Below are 21785 nucleotides of genomic sequence, written 5' to 3'. Positions count from 1 at the left end.
AAAATAAAATAAAAATAAAAATCCCTTGAGCACTTGGCCTTAATTTTATTTCCTTTCCCAATCAGCTTTTGCTGTGTGGGCCTGCTGTACTAGTGATTAAGGACCTGCACTGGTTCTGCAGTTGTGACCAGTCTAAGCAGGGAAGTGATTAGAGAAGAGGTCCCCCACTCCCCCTTTTTCGCTTAAAGCAATATCTGTGGTCCTGGAGTTCAGTAGAGGTGCTGAAGTGTTTAATACGGAGGGCTTTGCTGTCCTTCCGTTTGTTTTTCACACTGCTGCCAAACAAAAATRTAAGCGTGGAGGAATAAACTAGTGTCAGGGTCCTGTTAGAACTTTTGGTACATTATACGGCACACTTAAGTCTCTGGCATGTTCTGGCTCTAGTGACGTGAGGTTGGTTAAGAGAGACCTGAGATGCAGTTACTGCTATATCTGAAAATAGAGATGAGATGTGAAGGGATCCATGTAAGGCTAATTTTGAAAGAAACTTCCTAAAGTATGCAGAAAAATAACAAGATGCTTCTTCCTTTCCTTCTCCTGTTACGTTTTGGATTAGAGTTTCTTTCTTAAAAGTTGGTCTTAGAGTGACTTTTCAGTAAGAGTTCTTTCTAGTTCTGTGAAATTGTTCTGTAGCCAATGTTGCAAAACAGTTACTTACATTTTCTTTCTCAACCCTTTCCTGATTCTGCCAGAACATCTTCCTGCTAGACTGTCAATGGAAATCTTACTCTTTGTGCACATTAGTTTTTTCGCTCTGTAGATTTAATTAAAATATTTTCATTCAGTTCCATGCGTACTGTCTTTTAAGCCCAAGAACGTTCTCCCAGTAAGTGGGGTGGTTTGTCTGCAGACCTCTCTGCAGTGTGTGTGCTCAGCTTCTAAGAGGGTCACAATTTTGAAGTCATGCTGCTGACCAAAACCCAATTCTAAGTAAACACAGTCATGAATAATGTGCTAGCATTAACATATGGCTTGGGAGACAGGTAGGTCTATGTTTAGTCTGATTTCCCATATAAATACCTCTATCTGAGAAATGATCAGGGCCTTGTTTCCAATTTATTGTACTGGTTGATGATAATATCCCTGTCTCCGGGGATTTGGCAGTAATTTTCATTCCTTTAATTATTTTCATTTTTTTGTATAAATATAATTTTGCAGTGCGGTTGATCAGTTTTTCTGTTTGCCTTTCTCTAATGCTCATGTGATTATTAACCTCAGTGTTTTTGTTTCTATACAGAATTAATTACCTTTTTGCTGGAGGCTTCCACCCAATGGGTTTTCATGTCATCAATATAATACTGCATTGTGCTATCTCCATGTTGATGGTTGATGTGTTCTCAATATTATTGGGTGGGCTGCAATTCAGTAACAAAGGAAGAAGGCTAAACTTGGCTCCAAAGACATCTCTCCTGGCTGCTTTGCTGTTTGCTGTTCATCCRGTTCACACTGAATGTGTAAGTACCCAAAACTTAGCTCTAGCAATTCAGGTCTTAGGTGTTCTCTACTGGTTTGGCTACTTAGGTCTTTCATAGTTTCACATACTTGCTTATTCTTAACACTTCTTTTGGCACATACCTTGTGAGAACAATCCAGTATTAGGATTTGCACCTCCARAACCTTAAAATTCCATGGGGCTGAACCTCATTAAGGAAGATAAATTAATCATTTAAGTACAATAGCTAAAGGAGGATAGCCTTAAACTACAAAGAGTTTCCCTAATTACTGGATTAAGAATTCATCACTAGATGTGCTAGCTCATGAGCAGCCAAGGAGAGTAGATGATGATCTGAATGCAAAATGCTTCACCACCCTACATTCTCACTTGCTTTATATCGAACAGAGTTAACAAAATTGGAGGAAGGGCATCCTAAGAACTTTGTATGTGACCCTACTAGAATATGGTGGGCAGCTTTAAACCTATGCCACAAGAAGGACACTTTAAAAAGTGCAGAGAATTCAGAAAAGCTGTCCGAATGATTAAAGTATTGGAAATGGTCCTGTATTATAAGAGATCAAACCTTATGGATTTATATTTTTAGCTTACGAAGAAGACTAAAGGGTCTTTTTTCTTCACAACCTGGAACAACTTGCCTGGGGAATAAAAATTTGGTAGAGCAGAGAAAACATAACATTTCCTGGAAACAGAAGGTATAAAGGTGTATATTAGATTAAAGGTGTATATTAGATAGCAAACATTTAAAATACCTCGCTTAAAATTAAAGTCACTGTGTGGAAACTGTAGGTAAGTTGAGCTGTGTTTAAGTGCTTTTGCWCTCACAGTTGAGTCTTCAGGCCTTACCCTGGTGGTCCTGCTGGGTGTGGTCCATGGCTCCTTCATAAAGGCAGGATAAGTAAAATTAGAATAATTTGGATGGAATCACATCTAATAGTTGGAAGGACTAAACTACTGAAAAAGTAGTAGGTGTAGCTTTGATCTTTGCCCTAGAAATGAATGTTGAATCCTTAATGCACCTTTTTCTACACATATAGAAGCAATTTCTTCACTTGGTCACAGTTTGCTGTAGTTTTGGTCCTATTTAATTCTATTTGCACCTAATTGATGCTAAAGAGGTAACAGAAAGCTCTCCTTTGCAGCCAGCTTCTATCTAYTGGGAGCATAGAGGTGGCCGAGTTCTGTAACAGTGACTTCTGAGATTTGTCCTCTCTTTATTAGGCTGAATCATTCTGTGAAATGTTTGCTAGTGTTTGCTTGCCAGCGGGATAGCTTCTGTGTGAGAGTCTGAGAGACCTTGGTGGTTGTTCCCCCAGACCAGTTTCAGATGACAARTGAACTAAAATAGTCTGCAGTGCTCCTGATTTTCTGGAATGTAACATGAGATCTCACTTGAGCTTGAACTGCAGATTGCTAATGACTTACTTATTAATACACACATTTTTATTTCTGTTTGGCTCTAAAAATATAWCTAAAGCAGAAGGCAAATGTTATTAAGATCTCATGTAAGTTTCTAAGTGATGTGGTCTGCTGTATGTATGAGATTTGTATACACTTTGAAAAAAACTTTGGAAGAAGAGCGGGAAAAAAGGACCATGCTGCACACATGCCATTAGATCATCCTGCAAGATGCAGGAGTGAACAGAAGCTCCTCAGCAGTTATGTTATTTTTGTATAGTAGCAGTCGTGAGGCTGCTGTGGCACTAGCATGGATGTATGTCAGGCAGCATCTYCTCAAACTGCATTTCTCATGATTTTAAAGCTGAGAGTTTAAAGTATTATGACAACTTAGTTTTGAACTGAGATGACATATTTTGATGTAGAATTGTGAAGAATCTGTCCTTTTGCTCTTTTGGTTTTTGTATATATTTAGATTTTCTATTATATATATAAAACCAGAAAATACACAAAATAAACTGTYATGTAAACAAGATCTTAGCATTTAGTGCTTTCAGTATCTATGTAATAAAAYATGTCATTGTAATCTTTTACAGATACAAGTGAACACTGCTGTGGCACAGTTCTCTGTGGGGAAAATGCTTAGTATCTGTAACAAATTTTTGAAACACAGAAGAATATGCCAATGTTAATTTAAAAATATATTTTTCAGTTTACCTTGTTACTGGAGACTGTGGGCCAGACCCTGCATCTGAGCTGGTGTGTGTTGTTAGCCCATTAATCTCTTTGTTGTAACAAGCTGGCACTCATTTTCAGAATTGTCTCAGCTCACCTATTTTTTTTCTCATTAGTTGAGAACAGTTCCTGAAGCAGAATGATACTTCATTATTTTCACCTTTCAAAGCACTTCACAGTTATTGAGTTAATCCTTATAATTCCCCTGTGAGATAGAAAAAGAAGCAGAGAAGTTAAGTGCTTCGCTTTGGATAAGTCAAGAAGGTGGTTTTTTTTTTTCCTGAACTGAATATAAGAATTCAACAGTTTGTCTTTGATGGTGCTTAGCTGAAGATGAGGTTAAAGTGGGGGAGAAAGAGTCTGTTCCATGGATTTAGTCCTATCCTGATACTTCTGCACCTCTGTTTTCCTCTATTTTTCCTGTTTAGAAAGCTGGATGTCACTAAACAAGTACATCAGATTTTAAAAAGGAAAAAGAAAAATATGTTTTTACATTTCACTGTATATATGTGCATATTTTATCTCATTTTTTTCAATAATAAGATCTGATTTCTTTTTTTCTAAGGTTGCAGGGATTGTTGGCAGAGCAGACCTACTGTGTGCCCTCTTCTTTTTGTTGTCCTTCCTTGGCTACTGTAAAGCATTCAGAGAACGTAAGCATTTTGTTTGTCCCTTTAATTTTGCATTGTATATATTTTCTAAATTCATACATTTCAGGGAAATACAATAAGCAAAAATGTCACCTTATGTGAATTGTGTCTACTAAGTTTTATACTTTCAGAATATTTAAAAAAAATCTGCTGTAGCAAGTATGTATTAAAAGGCAGGCAATGCTGTCCCCATTTCCTGTTGTATACTAAGAAAGCATTTTAAGAAACATATTTTGTAACAAAGTTATTTGGTAAATATTTTATTGTTTTATTAGCGTAAAGATATGTTTTAATAATCATAGCATCATAGAATCATAGAATATTTAAGGTTGGAAGGGACCTCCAGAGATCATCTAGTCCACCTGGGTCACCTAGAGCATGTGGCACCAGGCAGGTTTTGAAGATCTCCAGAGAAGGAGACTCCACAACCTCCCTGGGCAGCCTGTGCCAGGGCTCTGGCACCCTCACTGTTAAGAATTTTTTTCTTAAGTTCCTGTGGAACTTTTGGTGCTTCAGTTTGTGGCCGTTTCCTCTAGTCCTGTCGCTGGCCGGCCCCATCCTCCTCACCCTATCCCTTGAGCTATTTATAGACACTGATTCTAGACAGTAATTATGTGTTTTAGGAATAAATCAAGTCTGTAAATACGTATTCTTAAATGGTTTGGTATGTTTCATGCCTTTAAGTTGGGAWGACTTAAATGGGAACAAATTTTAGAAACTTATATTTTTTAGTAAGTAGACAAGACTTATTCATGTGCTCTAAATTCCTTGGGAAGGATGGCATATATGAGCATATATGTGTTAAATATAGTGTCACTCAGAGTTTTTATGAAACATCTGCATTATTTTGCCATGAACGATTCCTTCCTGGTTTACTCAAGTGAGCTCTCAGATCTGTTGCATTAGCTGGTCTGAATGCAGACTGGCAGTTCAGATAGTGTGTGGAGATGTTATCCTGAGACCCTATCAAATGAACACACACAAATACATCATATTACACATTTCTCATAATTATGAAAARCTTTATGAAAAATGTGCAGGCTGGCAATTAGACGTGCCCCACAGCAGGAAATTTAGGACTTGTTTGGTGAACCTGTGAAGAGCTGCTGTAGTGTCAGTTCGCTAGGCATGGCCTCTGATGGTTAACCACAGTTGGCAGTGCATTACAGAGATACTTAAGCTGACTTTAAATGATATATAGCTTAGCAACGTAGGCTTGGCATCACAGAGCTTAGTGTAGGCTGAAGGGTGATAAGCTGGTTCACAGTGAGCTCTCAAGTGTGGAGGCTTGTTCTTGCCGGTTGGGTTTAGACAGCGTAGGTGTGTTATGGTATCAAGTAGAGATATATGCAAAAGTTTAACTTAATCTTGATGACTTGTAATTGTATTTGAGGCGATGTCCTTTTCACTTCTGGTTTTCTTCCCTCCCCTTTAGGGAAGGTTTCATTTCTGTCACCTGAACCAATAATTTCTTCATGGAATTAGGCGTTGGGATCTCTTGCTTGCTCATTTATTCTTTTCTTGATGTACTAGGTATGAGTGTGTTCTGGGTGTTTTTTACTAAAWTTAAATTACTAATTACTAAATACACAGAGTAAATAATCTACTCTGAGTGCCAGAGTAAGTCAGATAAACCAAAATGCTGTTTTTGTGCCATCCAGTTTCTTGAAACATGGCAACTTGTATGGTGACAGAGGTAGTCTTTGCTTGAAGAACTCAAGCCAAGATCTTAGTATGATCATTAGAGGCATTCATATAAGAGCCAATGTAATTATTTTGTGGTGAAAGGTACTGCAGGAATGGTTGAAAACTTCATGTACACTCTGACAATGCGTATTCTGATTACTTTTATATCTTGAGGAGGTCAATTTGGCAACTTTCAGAAGTCAGTGTGATTTTTAATAGTAGTTTAGTCCTGAAATTCTCATCATGGATCTAGAAAAATGCAAATGCCATGAAGGTACTAAGCAGTGTTTAGTATTTTGGAGGAGATTWTCTAATAATAGTGACATAGCTGTGTCTCTTTAGCTGATTTATCAGGAAATATATTTTATAATTAAATACATAATTATACTGCCATCTTCCAGTTTAATGCTGGTTTTTGTCCTGCAGATCAGTTTGTTCAAGATTTACCGCTAGCTTTAACACCTACCTTTCCCTTAGCCACTTTGGGAAGGAACCTAGGTCGTCTTTGTACTGAAGAGTTTTTTCTTTATTTTACTTTATACTTACTACTTAACATTTTTCTCATTTTACTTTATATTTACTTCTTAAGTTTCCTCATTTTGGGTGCTTTGGTTGAAAATTGAGATCCTATATGGGGTCTCTTAAGTGAGGGAACGAAAAATTATGTCGCTGAGCACCATGAGAAGCACTGCACAAGGTCTTCAGCAGATGCTGTGCAGAGCCTGCCTGCGAGGAGCCCAGCCTGCAGAGCCTCTCTTCCCTCTGGGYGCTGTGTGGTTTGCCACAGGCTCGTGAGCAGTAGGCACTGCAGGGTGAAGCTTTCAGGGCAAAGCAGTTCTTATCTGAGAACAATCTTGGAAATACCTGGGCAGATTCACTGCTCTTTTGATATGTGGCTTGCTGTGGAACTCATTAATTTGTAAGCAGAAAGGAGGATGAGGTTGTCTCCACCRCTTGTGTTTCTACCAACTTGATCTCCAGCCTGAGGACCCAGCTGGGTTTTACCCCTTTCTCACTGTGTGTATGAGTATGCTCAAGTATTATTTAATGAGACTTTAGGAGGTTTCCCTACTGTCTGACCTTAAGCATTTGACTTAAGTGTGTAAGCTAAAATCCTTGTTGTCCTGCTCTTACGTAGTCCCTGGAAAGTCAGGCTCCTTTTGGTGTCCACRAAGAGGAGCAACCAGTCATTTGCAGCCGCTTTCTGTAGGTAGCTGGCTTAGATGCAAGGCAACTTGGAAGAAGAGAGTGCAATTCCATTGTCACTTATGTTGTGCAAAAGTGCAGGCAGCTGCTAAAATGAAGCAATTTAGCCCTGTTGTATCATAGGTCATAAAACAATTTAGTTTAGAAGGAGCCTCTAGATGCTGTCCCTAATCCAACAGTTCAAAGCAAGGCTAACTTTGTAGCAGGTTGCTCAAAGCCTTAGCCAGATGAGTTGTGAAAATCTGCGAAGATGGTCATTCCACAGCCTCACGAGGCAACCTCTTTGMGTGCTCAACTGCCTTCCTGCCAAGAAATCTTGTTTGTCTTTTCATCCAGTTGGAGCTTCCTTTGCTGGATCTTGCCACTTCTTGTGCTTTCTCTGGGCATCTCTGAGAAGTCTGTCTCTGTCATCCCTCTAATCCTCTAATTAGCAAGAAGGTCCCTCTCAGCCTTCTTTTCTCCAAACAAAAAAAACACCCAAACCTTGGACCTTCCAGGTTATTGTTCTCTCTTGTATTAGGCATAACAGTAGACAGTACTGCTGAGGGAGCCTTGTGTTCCAGATGGGGAGGAACAGCCATTTTCCCTGACCTGCTGGGTATTTGTACATTTACTGCCCTTCATTACTGCAGGGGTATCGAGCCTGGTAGCTCATACTGAATTTGTTGTCCACTGAGAATCACAGAATCACAGAATATTTAAGGTTGGAAGGGACCTCTACAGATCATCTAGTCCAACCTTCCTGCTCAAGCAGGCACACCTACAGCATGTGGCACAGGGCGGCATCCAGGCGGGTTTTGAAGACCTCCAGAGAAGGAGACTCCACAACCTCCCTGGGCAGCCTGTTCCACTGCTCTGTCACCCTAACARKAAAGAAGTTGCTCCTCACCTGGAGACGGAACTTCTTGTGCTCCAGCTTATGGCCATTACCCCTCGTCCTATCKCTGGCCACCAGTGAAAACAGCYTGTCCCCTTCCTCCCTGCATTCTCCCTTCCTGAACTTATACATATTAATCATATCCCCTCTGAGCCTTCTCTTGTCCAGAGAAAACAGGCCCAGCTCACTCAGCCTCTCTTCATACGAGAGATGTTCCATTCCCTTAATCATCCTGGTTGCTCTTCTCTGGACCCTCTCGAGAACTCTARATCCTCTTCTGCAGGAGCTGCTGGCGGGGCAGTCTGCAGCCTGGTGCATGGTCCTTTCTGGACTTCATCACGTCAGTCCCTTCCTTCAGCTAGTTGAGGCTCCCCCAAATGCCCCCCAGTCTTATTCTCCAATATAGCCACGTGTCCTTCAGCTGTGCCTGCTCCCACCAGCAGTTTTATTCCTTCCTCATCTTTATTCCCTTTCCCTGGCCAGCAGGAGAGGTGTCAGTCCAGCTCACTGAGTAACTGTATGAACATTAGGGTCTGTATAGGAAAGGCTGTAGGAATAAGTAGCTAGGGAGAGAGAGAGAGAGAGAGAGAGAGAGAGAGAGAGAGAGAGAGAGAGAGAGAGAGATGTAGAAGACTATGACTCTTCAGTGGTTTGATAAGATTGAAGCTCCGTTATTGGATGGTTACATTTTGGTGGTCTAAATATCCCTAAAAATAGGATAAATAAGGAATAATGCCATTTTTATACGAGTTTGACTGATTCTGCATGGATTGAGAATTGTTAGACAGTGAAAAACATCTTAGTCACTAACTTAAGCTGATCTGACTCTGCATATTGATTAAGAAGAGGCATTTTTAAAATATGTACATGCAATTTTGAGAATGGATTTTAAAACAACATCTCCTAGGTGTTACAAAGGAAAGGAAGATCCTTTCCTCTCTCGAAATTARAAGTGTTTTTCTGCTGGCAAAGCCATGGTCATCTGTGAACTCCAGAAGCCCYGTAATGCAGCCAGTGTCTGCTGGCGGTTCTACCCCAAGTTGGCCATTGGTATTGTATCACTGGTGAAATAGTTTTTGTTAGTAAAAGGGAGGGGGAACAACCCAAAACCCCTCTGTGCTTTCCACTGTGACGGGCTTATGTTCCTGCGCATATACAGCACTTTCCTGCAGAGTGTTTTCTGCCAGTTTTTTTCAAGTGTTACTGTATTTTTTAGTCTTGCTAAATGTTTGTATATGAAAGGCAAGTCTGACCCTAAAAGCCAGGGCAGCTGAATATTTCCTTGTTTCTGGATTTGGCTGTCACATGTCATTACCACATAGCAGTTAGGTGCCCTTTTATGAGWCTAGCTGGAGCAGAACCACTAAAGGTGGTGGGTTTGTCCTTTTTTTTTTTTTTTTTTTTTTTTTTTATCTGATTTTTAGGCACTCCATGGTGACAAGGCTCTTTTAATGTATCTAAATGGTGGTGCAACACTAGTGCCCTCACAATTTATGGACTACTCTTTTATTAACTCTAGAATACAAGTACCAAAATGTATTGGATGCTGATTTGCCTTTCAGACAAGCTTTGAGCTTCAGAATAAAACATTGCAAGTGTGAACTYATGCTACTAACATAGTTATGTCCTCAGACAATATATGCTGTCCTTGGCAGCATCCCGGCACTAATAACCAGACATAGAGGTTGTCCAAGTCTTTCGTAGATGAACCTGGCCTTTTATTGTTTTGTTTTGTGAGGCAGTTTGAGATTTGTGTACAGCTGAGTTCCAGAAATCTATTTGAGTTTCCCTGGTGTAGAAATGGCTGTTGAACTGCTCCTCTTGTCTAATGGAGAGAAAACTCTCGTAAGAGACGGTGGTTAGTGCTGGTTTGCACCTGCTGTCCCAGTGAATGAATGTGAGATGGTTTTCCATTTGGGAGAGAGAACTCCTAAAATGTCTGAGGAGAACTTGGAGGTGCTGTGGGGAGGTGCACGTAATACTGAAAACAATCRGGAGATATAGAAATTAAAGCTGTCAGACTGGAAAATGTCCAAAGGAAAATAATGTTTTTTTGTAAAGTTTCGTATGAACTGTAGCTGGCTTGTCTAATGTGTTTTACTTGTGGCTTTGAATTTTTTGATAGGCTGTTTAGCTGCAATCTGCAGCATTACATTCTTTTTAACAAAAACAACTATCTGCATTTACCCCAGTAAAAGGTCTGTAGTTCTTATAAGTCTTATTTTGATTCCAAAAATCAGTTAGGTTTTCTTCAATATATGGACTTTGATGCTTCCAGAACTCTTTCCTTGGATAACATTTATATTTGCAAGGAACTAATCTGTTGCTCTCGTTCTCTCCTGCTGTTTGAAAATACATCTGTGGGGACAAACGCACTGTAGGGGCTTTGGCGACAGCAAGAACTGACAGCAGTTTAGGTGTGTGCTGAAGGGAACTGCGGGTTATTGACTTTGACTTTTAATGCAGCCCCTCTGAGAACAAGAAGTTTGAAGGCTGCTGCAATGTTCCTTTTCCCTTCCTTTGTCTAGAGCCCTGCCTGGCTCCATTGCGTGCGTTTGTCATCTGCATTGGTGATTTCTGAGTGCTGCGAAGGACTGAGTTCATGAAATGGGTTTCATGTGAATAATACTTGGCTCTTAAGTAGGGGATCAACTGCTTGCTTATGGGCTATGATTCCTGCAAGTGACTTCATTCTGGCTGTGTGGTTCTGTTTGTTCTGTGTAGCCTCTAGTTAATCATCTGCTGATTCACTGCTAATAGAGTAAAACRTGCAAAATAGACTGTAGCAACAAGATTTTGTTGATATGTTGTGRAGCCTTTTCATTAATTTGGAAATGTTAAAGTTCCCTTTGTGAAAGAGCTTGCTGTTGAGATACGCAGAATTAGGTAGCTATTTTACATTAAGTTAAGGGGTATTTATAATTGTTAAATATGTTGACCTTGATTTTCAGCTATGTGCTCTGCTGTTTATAATTCTGCATTGGGTGGAAGGACTTGCATGTGGAAAATGTAATTCATTTTATTATTTTAATGAGCAGAGGAGAGGCGTGATTTGTAGGATTAATGCTAACTTTTGCTCTACCAACGTGATGTTGTAGGTTATTTCTCTATGATAAACTGTGTACKTGAATATAAGGTGCTTCGAAAAGTTCAGGGATGGCATTTACTGTCATAGTTTCAATATGAATTTAAATGCTGAGTTGAATGGCCACAGTATGTGCATTCAGAGAGTACTGGAGATCCAGAAGGAGATCTCAGGCTTAAGTAATTTCTAACTTGGTTCTTATGTCATCTTTAAGAATAGATAATTCTGCCCATATAGCATGCACAAGCAGAGAGATCTTGGAGCTTGAGCAGATAAATTTGTGGCAGTTCAGTTGAAAGATGCCATCCCTGCAGGCAAGACATATCAGTGCAGCCTATGAATATCTGTAGTGGCATATGAATATCCCCTGCAGTGAAAAAATAAAACTTTTTCTGCAGGAGTTCAAAGTAACTTCTTTTGCTTTGCCTTTCAGAGCAGTAGGTGTTTGCACAGTGCTGGGTATCGTTTTTCACCTGAAGTTGGTGACTTCTTAAGCTGCTCCAAGCCCGCCCAAGCCCTTAGTTGTACAACTGGCCCATGGTCTGTAATGGACTGGCCTTGAGGGAGGAAATGCTGATTGCCAAATGTCAGAACTGGAAGTTATTACATGTTTGGTTTTGCTGCTGCTAGTTTGATTTTAAAGGAAGCAGGGTACTCTAAGCACGTAGTGTGCTCTTCCCAAACTTCTGAGGGGTCTATTCTCATTAACACGTGGATGTAGAGTATTGCAAAGGAAGGAATAGCATCAGCATTTAAGAAGGCAGGAGTTAGGGTGTATTATCACAGTGTGCTGCTCATAAGCTTAAAAGCAGTTCCATACTACGGAGTACTTTGTGCAGAATTGCTCAGGAACATTGATATTGGAGTATTTAAGTATTTAAATCCAGCAGTCCCTCTTAGTGGTCTGGACGGGTATTTCATTAAATCCTCCTGACTTTCAAACTAAAGGTACTCGTAAATGGGAGCCAACTGACCACCCTTTTTTATGTAAGTATAGAAGCAGTATATTTTTCTAGCTTAAAAAAAAAAAAAAAGTGGTGAATTCTCAGTTTCCTTGGCAAGCTCGGAGTCTTGTCCATCTGGTAGGGTGGCACAGTGCCCGCTCACAATATGGTGCACCAGTTTCAACTAGACACAGGTGCCAACCAAAGACTGGCTTCATTTAGTGACAGAAGATCTTTCTGGTGGAAAGCAGCACAGTGCTGGATGAATGTGCTTCGTTAGGCTGATTACTTCAGTTGGAATGTGTGTGTCTTCAAATAATTAGCCCTTATGCAGCGCTTTACGTTCTCAAAGCGCTGTTAATAACCCATGGAAAGCGTTGCTGGATGYCAGTCTTCTGCATTATATTTTCCTGCCTGGTTTGCTACTGACTCTTCTGGAGTGTGGGTAGAGGGGGGATTTTTGCATATTGACCTGGGCATAAGCAAAAGATGATATGTTTCTTAATTGAATTTTTTTTCTTCTAGCAGTTTAATCACAATTTGACGAAATTTCATAATATTTCAGTTGCTACCATAAGATGGTATTGACCTTTTGAGACTGCATCAGGAAATAAAGAGACTGTGATTTTGGTTTGAAGGGCAAAATCCTCACACGTATCTGTGTTTTCCTGCTGGATGTTTTTACTGTCTTTGAGAACTTGTACCTGGGCTTGGTTATGCCTGGCATGCAGAGACAGTCCTGGCATCTGGGCTTTGGATGTTCACCAAAGGCAAATCTCTTTCTGTGCAGCTTTGAATTTATGTCTCTTGAATTGCATTTTATTGCCAATATTATCCCTAGACCATTCCTTCAGTTTGTCTATGAAATCCTGATCCTGCCTTTTCTGATCATCTTAGCTCATGAGCACTTCTGAACTTAAAGAGCATATTCCTTTTTCCTGTTCTGTAAAATATTCAATAGAGCTAGGTGTCTGGAATGTATCTTTCCATTTTTTTTTCCCACAGTGAACTCTTAGAGCAGTTTTCCAATTGATATTCATATTTATCCTACAATAATCTCATCCAGACCCTTTTTTTCCTGGCTTATTTCACAGTCTCCAGTGGTATCATTACGCCTAGAGCTTCTTAAGATATATGATATTGATAGGTTTACTTCTATCCAGAAGACCCTTTATATGTGATTTGATGTGAATGGCTAATATAAGTCTTTGGCAGACAATAATCACCTTCATCTTCTGGAGATTCACCTAGAAAATATTTTGTTTGAAGGCTTTCCTAGGTTGTTTAGATCAGTCAGTTTAGCTTTGGTTCCTTAGCTCTTCTTCTCTGTGCCTTTTCCTTTTAAAAGTAGGTGTTGCTTTTGATTTATTTCAAGTCTGTTTGATTTATTTTTGCATGATTTCTTCAAGGTAACACCGGAGGTTACTCTGACATGTATAGCACATATTGAATCAACTGCTGAAATTTGAAACAGTTTAATTTTTCTATAAATTAGGTATCCATAGTTCACTATTTTGCTTTTGTTCTTGCACCCTTCCTGCTGGTGTGTTAGACATCTGATGGCAACCGACCTCTTTGTGAAAATTGCAGTAAAAAGGCACAAAACACTTCTGTTTTCTTGGCATTGTCCATTCTCATTGAGTACTGGAATGCCACTTTCCTGGCTGTTTTTCTTTTTACTAAACTATCTATGGAATTGCTTTCTTCTTGTTCTTTATACATATCACCGACTTTTTCTTATTTCATGATAAGACCTTTTCAGATTTGTTTCTATACGAGTGTGCAGGTTTTATACTAGTCCTTTGTAGGTTTGTAGACCTAGTTTCTTTTTTTTTTTCCTGTTACTACTCAAGTTTCAAGTCATCGAAGTCTTCGTTAATCACTCAGGTTGGTCTCTTACTGTACTTCTTGCCTTTCACCATGTTCAGATGGTTTGTGTTTGTGCCCAAATACTGATTCTTTGAGGGATGCTCAGACAGCCTGACTTCTTTCTCCCAAGAATTTGATTCTGGGAAGAAGTTTAGGTTTAAGGTAGCAAACTTAAGTAAACTGCATGAAGACCATTGGTTACATTCACTGCTGATCCAAAGTAGACATCAACCACTGGGCTTGTAGACTATGTTCCTTTTATAGTTAGTGAGTGGAGTAAGTCATGTTACAACTACATTTAATTAGGTAACTGAATCACTAAACGCATCTCCTTCTCTTCTGTTGCTTTAGGGATTGTGGAAGTCAAGAAATGGTTCAGTCAATGAATGGAGTTAGACTTTGTTTTTTTTCATGCCAAATGAAAGATTGATTCTTATGATTCCTGTAGCGCCCTGTCAAGAATGTTGCTTGAATGTGGGTTGTGCCTGTGGAGTAGAGAGACTGATGGATACATATTTATATGAAACACCCTTGTACTGTCTGTACAACAGTGCCTTATTTGAAGGAGAGCTTATATTCCTCTCAGAAGTACCTGGTCATACTATACAAAGTCAGCTATGTAGTGCAGTATGACTTACCTTCACTAGAATGTCGTTATTTTTCATCTCTTAACTTAAGAGTTTTTCACCCTGCTGGAAAATCATGTTTCCTGAGTGCAAGAATTAGCTGCTTGCCTGCTCAGATGCTGAAATCCTTGGGTTCCATGAGTGCTGATGAAACGGCATGACGTAGCACCTGAGTGCAGTAGCCCCAAAGAAGCTCTTCTTTGTGCCTTTGTAAATTAGGCTATAATTTAAACTATTTGTGTATAAGCATTAAAAATGATTTTTTATTTTTGCTGTAATTTGGAAGAGAGCAGCTGGTCATGACCACACTGTAGCTACCAAGGATGATAAATGTGTATATTGGGATTTAACCTTTGCGGATGATGAATTGTGGAAATTATCTGAAGCTTCTGCCAATCTAATTAGTTCAGTGAAAACATTTAGCAGACAGGGAGGTTTCTAATGTCTCTGAGAATAGTAAATKACTACAATAAAGGGTCAAATGCCATATTGCAGAAGGCACTTTGCAAGAGACTTTTAAGTCTCTTTGTCCAAATCTTGACTGGTAGAAAAGATTGTAAGATTAAATGCTGTATTTATTTGTGTATTTTTTCATTGTTTTGTTTTCTAGTGCAGTTTCTAGCTTTATCTTTAGAAGTGCTTTTAAACTTACTGCTATGGCATGCTTTATGTTGACAGATAAGGAAGGACACCATTTTTCCCTGTTCTGGGTGCTGGTGAGTGTTCTACTAGGTGCAGTAGCCATGCTGTGCAAAGAACAAGGAATTACAATATTGGTAAGAATCCTTTTATTGACTGAATTTTGAGCGTAGGATATATTGGGTGCCGTCATAAAGCCCACAAATATGAGCCTTTTCCAAAGCCAGCTGCCTGCAAATCTTTTTATTGTGTTCAGGAAACTAGTTAATGTTAGCAMAAAGCGATATTCTAGAAGAGCTTCTTGTATTCAGACTGTCTGTTGGAATCCTTCATCTTATGTTTTGTGAGCAAGTTGTGTGTACTGATTAATTTCTTGCCAAATTTAAAGGCTTTACAGTATTAATTTTACTGTGTAACGTTGCTTGACCTTGTTCTTGGATGTGTAATTATTGACTTAGTACTATTTAGATAGTGGGCCTACAAACTCTTTTTGAAGGCTGTGAGTGAAGACCTAGCTGGAGAAGGGCATTTTTTAAAGCTCCATGTTCTTGCTTTTGTAAACAGCGTAGGTAAAAGTGGATTCATTCCTTATGTATTTCTGTCTTCTGTCCCTTATTTAAGTCTGTTTTGCAATATTCAGTGTATGCGAACACATGTATTTACTATTCTTGTTTGTTGCACTCTTGCTTTTTATTCAGTGAAGACGTTCTGTTCTGGATCAGCCATCTTGAGAAGCTACATCAGTGATTTATACCTGTAGTATAGGTATTTATAAAAAAAAAAAAAAAAAAAAAAACTTAGTCATAGCTTTAATTGAAAAGGGTAAAGAGACAAAGAGAAAGGGTAAAGAGACAAAGAGAGGAATTATTTGCAGCAGGGACTGCTGCAATTACAGCTTTTGAAACCTAACAGTCAAAAGATACCCTGCTGCACTGCAAATATGAATAGAAGGTGCAAAAAAACACCTTACTGACAGAAGCCTCCTCTTTAGACTGCAGCATTTACACAACACTTGTGAAAAAAGGCAGGAACCAGGTAATTGGGTTGGTAACTGTAACCTTGCACACAGGGTCTGGCTGCTACAGGTAATTCCCCAATGTGTTGCTGCTGGTAGCACAAGAATTATGGTAACCTGGGACTGTTCTACTTGGAGCTCAGGCTCTTAATTTACCACCTAGCAGTAACTCTACCGTCATTATTATGAAAGCATCTATCTGGTTTTGTTGTTGTTGTTTTTTATTATTTTAATCAAAATTAAGATATATGATAACTGTTTGTAGATGTGAAATTAAAGGCACATTTGAAATATTTGGCATTAGCTGTCCTTTTATGCTCTTACCTTTCTCTTGACTGTTTAGGGTTTGAATGCGGTGTTTGATGCTCTGGTCATTAACAAGTTGAATGTTTTGGAGTTTGTTCAAAAGTTACTGCATAAGGAAAAGTCATTGGAGGTGAGTTTTTTAAAGGTTTGCTCATTCTCAGTATCAGACAACCATGTACCTGAAGGCAAGGATGCAACTTCTGACAAGTGGGGGGTTTTGTTTGTTGGTTTGTGTTTTGTTTTTGGTTCTGTTTTTTTTTTGGGGGGGGGGGGGGGAACAGGTAGAGAACAGAGGGAAGAGGTGGGAACATGCAGAGGTATAAAGAAAAATAAGAGGTATTTTCAGTTAGCTAAAAGGGGCAGTGTGCTATGGCATCTTTTCAGCAACACGAGTGGCAGTGGAGAAGCATCTAAAGGGCACTGGATAGGGAAATCACACAGCCCAGCAGCGTCTTAAAAACGTGATGGCTGTATACTAGGAAAAACTGGCTTCTTAGTGCAACAGATGCTGCAGGGTCAGATTCTTTTTAAATTTACGAATGAGATATTTATATATGCGATGAGATATTGAGATATATTTATGAGATATATGAAAAAGTAGATGAAAGTATTATATCAATTTTCTCAACCTCACTAAAGTACTATATTCTTCCGAATGTAAATTATCAAATAGAATAGCTAGTAAGACCTTGAAAGAAAAATTAATTTAGTAAATCACTGAAAAGTGAACTTCTGACTTTTGTTGATATCTGGTATCAACTCAAGTGGATTTTGACACTTAACATCCACACCGGCAAACAACTCGCAGAAATAATCAGCTTCAAAAAGTCATTTGACAGCAAACGAATAGTCCAGCAGCCTACTGGAATGTTATTACTGTTCAACAGCAAATGTGCACAGAGTCATTTGCCTCTCCTATGCAGAGTTTGTCAAGGCAAAATAATGTTTATTGGGCAGTGCTTTTGCCGCAGAGAAGTTTCCCTGCATTTCTGAGTAGCACAAGTCCTGTGAGTCTCTCAAATTCCTCTACAGTGTGAAGTGGGAATGTTCTTGAGGAGCTGAAGGAAGGAAATCATTGCAAGTATTATCTCTAGAGCGGAAACTGGCTTTCCTGCATATTACTCATGTAATTTCACCTCTAAACGGACCTAAATGGAGAAACACTCTATCATGGGGAAGAGGCAGAGCTATTTAAAACAAAATTCAAAATCAGCTGTGCTTCCTTTTAGAAAGAAATGATAGCTAAATCCAGTGTACTGAATACAAATGGCTGCATTCAGCTCAAATTCCTTATGAGAAATTGATTTGTAAAATTGTGTCAGTTGTAGACTTCCTGAGGATTTGTAGAAGAGATTTATTGAAAAAGTGTTTTCCTTCCTAATCCATATGAAAATGAAATTGCGAAATGTATTTTTAATTAGTCAATGAAAGTAGTTTAGAAAACTTTAAAGGGAATTCCTTTCCTTTCTTCATTTGAGTTGTTACTGGCGTGTTATAATACAGCAAGTGCTTACGCAAACTTGGAAAGACACAACACCTTTCCTGTTCAGTCTCAGTGGTAAATTCATCTGCTTGCTTTACAGTGATACAAATATAAAGAATTCAACTCAGTAATTGCAAAAATGAGAAAGATGTGTAGTCCAGTAGCTAAAGTGCATAAAAATGACCTCTCACTGAGCAAGATGGGGAAACAGGGGCTGGAGGAAAACAAAACTGTATGTGTCTATGTCTATGTATGTGCATATATATGTATGTGTATATGTGTGTATATATATATATATATATATTTTTTTTTCCCCTCTAGAATTCTGGGCTGTTAAGAAAGGGACTGCTTTTCAGGGTAACTCTTCTGTTGTCTGGAGGGGCCAGTATCCTCTATATACGCTGGAGGATTATGGGCACAGGGCCACCAGCTTTTACTGAAGTAGACAACCCAGCTTCGTTTGCAGAGAGTCCACTTGTGAGAGTAAGTCAYGAAGCTGCTACTTTCTGGACATTCCAAACCATTTATCTTTGACATGAAGTTTAATTTTCAATGCCTCACGAAACAATAATGCAGACAAATACATATTGAGATATGATGGGTCACCTTCCTTTTGCAGCTAAGATGATATTCTGCAATTTTTAAAAGTGTAGTTTATATATTCTTTGCATTGTTTAACATGCCGCACACGTTGAAGTATGTTGCCATTTGTTCATTCCTTTTCCCATCTATGGGATCTGGATCTTGCTGGCTCTCATCCTTTTCCCATATACTCTATTTGCCTCCTAATCTCCTCTTGCACCTTTGAGGAAAGCAGCAGTGGTTTCTGCTTTGCTGCATTTGGGGTGTGTTTTGGCCCCGTAGCTCTAGCTGGCTGCATAAAAGCTGCTTCTGCAGATGGAGAATGAGGGCATTGGGTGCTCTCTGCTGACATTTCCTCCTAGTGTATGAGAAGGTTCTTTTTAGAAGTGAGTATTGGTTAGAGAGCATAGAATTGTATCCCTGCTCTGAATAAGAGAGGCTCTTAACTATATTTAAATAAGTAAAAATCATTTAATTTCACAGCAGCAAAATTAACGGATGTATAACTAGTTGTAATTCAACAGTACTTAAGGCCTCTTTATTGTATGAGATGTGTTTTGTGATAAGGGAAATGGTAACAAAGAGAAGAAATAAAGAGAAGAACCTTCCGTCTAGTGTCAAGTAAATGTTTGTTTTCTTTTTGACGGACAGGCTATAAACTATAATTACTACTACTCGTTGAATGCTTGGTTGCTGTTGTGTCCCTGGTGGCTCTGCTTCGATTGGTCAATGGGCTGCATACCCCTCATTAAATCCGTCAGCGACTGGAGGATAATTGCACTAGCAGCACTTTGGTTCTGCCTAATTGGCCTGATATGCCAAGCTCTGTGCTCAGAAGACAGCCATAAGAGAAGGTAAGAGACAGCGATGAATTTAAAATGCCCAGGCAACTTGAGTGCCATATTATTTTGTTAAATCCAATATTGATAATTTTACCAATTCAGTGGAAGCACCATATAGCAAATGCAATCCAAATAAATATTTATAGCTGTCATTACAGTTTTATCCCAGTGTGGCTCATCACTGACTAGGGAGAAGCACACTTGGAGGGGGAGGTATGGATGGCTRCTTTATTTTACTCTTGAAATAATATTTTGAGATCCTTTTCACTGTAGGCTGGTAAAAAGTAACTTGTGGTCAGAACAGAGTGCAAACAATGTGTGTTGTTGTTCCTTCTCCCATATCGTCATTCTCTTTATTCTGCTCTTGTAGTAGTCTGAGAGTGGGTGGACATGCTGGCCATCAATTAAATGTCCTGCCTGCCTTCCCTTTTTCCTTACTCACGCACAGATAGTTTTTTTGAAATGAGGTGGAAGTCTTCATAAAAGTCTTATGAGGCTTTCTCGTATCAAAAGATTCATAACCCAGTATTGCTGAGCAGCATTATACTAACCATTTAATAAAGTGAAGGACTGCGATGCTTGTGGAGGGGGAAGTGAAATAGGGCACRTCTGCATTACAGTACAGGGTTTTATTTGAAATTAATTTGAATAGAAAACTACCATGGGAGTTTCATAGCAGCATCTAATACAGGCTTTTTCAGAGGGACTTGGACAGCTTGGAAAGTTGGGCAGAGAGGAACCTCATGTGGTTCAACAAGGACAAGTGCAGGGTCCTGCACCTGGGGAGGAAGAACCCCAGGTTAGGGGTCGACCTGCTGAAGAGCAGCTCCACAGAGAAAGACCTGGGAGTCCTGGTTGACACCAAGTTAACCACGAGGCAGTAGTGCCCTGGTGGCCAAGAAGGCCRATGGGATCCTGGCTGCATGAGGAGCAGTGTTGGCAGCAGGTGGAGGGAGGGGATCCTGCCCCTCTGCTCATCCTGGTGAGGCCGCGCCTGGAGKATTGGGGGCAGTTCTGGGCTCCTCTAGAGAAGAGGAACTTCTAGAGAGGGTCCAGTGTAGAGTGTCAAAGTTGATTAAAGTGACTGGAGCATCTATCTTGTGAGGAAAGACTAAGCAAGCTGGACCTGTTTAGCCTGGAGAAGACAAGCTTGAGAGGGGATCTTATCAATATGTATAAATACCTGAGGGGAAGAAGTAAAGAGGATGGGGCCAAACTCTTCTTGGTGGTGGCCAGCAACAAGACAAAGGGAAATGGGTGCAAGTTGATGAACAGGAAGTTCCATCTCCATATGAGGAAGAACTTCTTTCCTATGAGGGTGACAGAACCCTGGAACAAGCTGCCCAGGGAGGCTGTGGAGTCTCTTTCTCTGGAGATCTTCCAATCCTCCCTGGATGTGRCCCTGTGCCCCGTGCTCTGAGTGTCCCTGCTGGAGCAGGGAGATTGGACTAGATGATCTCTAGGGGTCCCTTCCAACCTCAGCCGTTCTGTGATTTGGTCCATATTCCCAAAGGTTAGCTTTMTAGGTGTCTAGTATCAGTTGTCTACCTACTGAGGTATGTTCTAAAGCAGATACCTAGAGCATGGACTGCCTTAACAAGTGTCCATCTTCACTGCCTGCAGAAAGAACCTCAGTGACTTTCAGGTGGTTAGTTAAACACAAGGGCTTCTACTCCATTGTTAGATGTTTTTTTGGGAAAAAAAAAAACAAGCCCTCTCAGTAGGCATTATATCAAATTTCCTCTTTAATAGTAATACATTTTTTGTCTCTGTTATTGACTTGCTAATTTTAAAACTAGGTTTTTACCATATCTTTTTTTCTCTGTATATTTTAAGCAGAAATTATATCATTAATGATTAACAGAAGTATATTCTGGTGGGAAAGTATGAATGCTGCTTTTCTGGGAATTCTAGTTAGAATTTCAAAGGTGCCTGCAGGATTGAAGAGCAAAAACCTCATTGCAACTTGTTAAAATGTAATCTAATCTTTTTTCTCTAGCTACCAGAAACTCTTTGGAATGCCCTGTTCTGTCCACCCAGCTTTTCACAATTTCTAAATAAAATTTATATGTAAATGGAAAAGATATTTTTGGTAATATTTATGGTAAATTTAATATCTGCTTCTTGTTTGCAGAATTCTTACACTGGGACTTGGATTTCTTATTATCCCTTTTCTTCCTGCAAGTAACCTGTTCTTCCGAGTCGGATTTGTTGTCGCAGAGAGAGCCATCTACCTCCCCAGCATTGGATACTGCATTCTGTTTACATATGGATTTAGTCTTTTGAGTAAGAAAGCCAAGAAAAAGGTATTGTCAAAACAGTCAGTGCAGTTTGTGCAGAAGCACTTCAGTTCCCTAGTTACTGGGCTATTGAGTTGTTTGTTAACTTG

The 21785-nt window shown here is 39.5% G+C and overlaps 1 protein-coding gene across 3 annotated transcripts in view; it reads left to right on the top strand.

The window, feature by feature from the left end:
- TMTC4 (transmembrane and tetratricopeptide repeat containing 4) overlaps positions 1–21785 on the top strand; it is a 43261-nt gene that overhangs the window by 5485 nt on the left and 15991 nt on the right. For all 3 annotated transcript variants that reach the window (XM_026038338.1, XM_026038340.1, XM_026038339.1), the window contains exons 3-9: positions 1238–1454; positions 4152–4239; positions 15208–15305; positions 16527–16619; positions 18294–18455; positions 19206–19408; positions 21531–21702. In XM_026038338.1, the coding sequence (XP_025894123.1) occupies positions 1238–1454; positions 4152–4239; positions 15208–15305; positions 16527–16619; positions 18294–18455; positions 19206–19408; positions 21531–21702 (1033 nt within the window). The remainder of the gene's footprint in view (positions 1–1237; positions 1455–4151; positions 4240–15207; positions 15306–16526; positions 16620–18293; positions 18456–19205; positions 19409–21530; positions 21703–21785) is intronic.

This window comes from Nothoprocta perdicaria, unplaced genomic scaffold, assembly GCF_003342845.1.
Source record: "Nothoprocta perdicaria isolate Ctin4 unplaced genomic scaffold, notPer1 scaffold_208, whole genome shotgun sequence".
NCBI lineage: Eukaryota > Metazoa > Chordata > Aves > Tinamiformes > Tinamidae > Nothoprocta > Nothoprocta perdicaria.
Note: the sequence above shows the minus strand (reverse complement) of the source record. Positions and strands in the feature narration are given on the sequence as shown.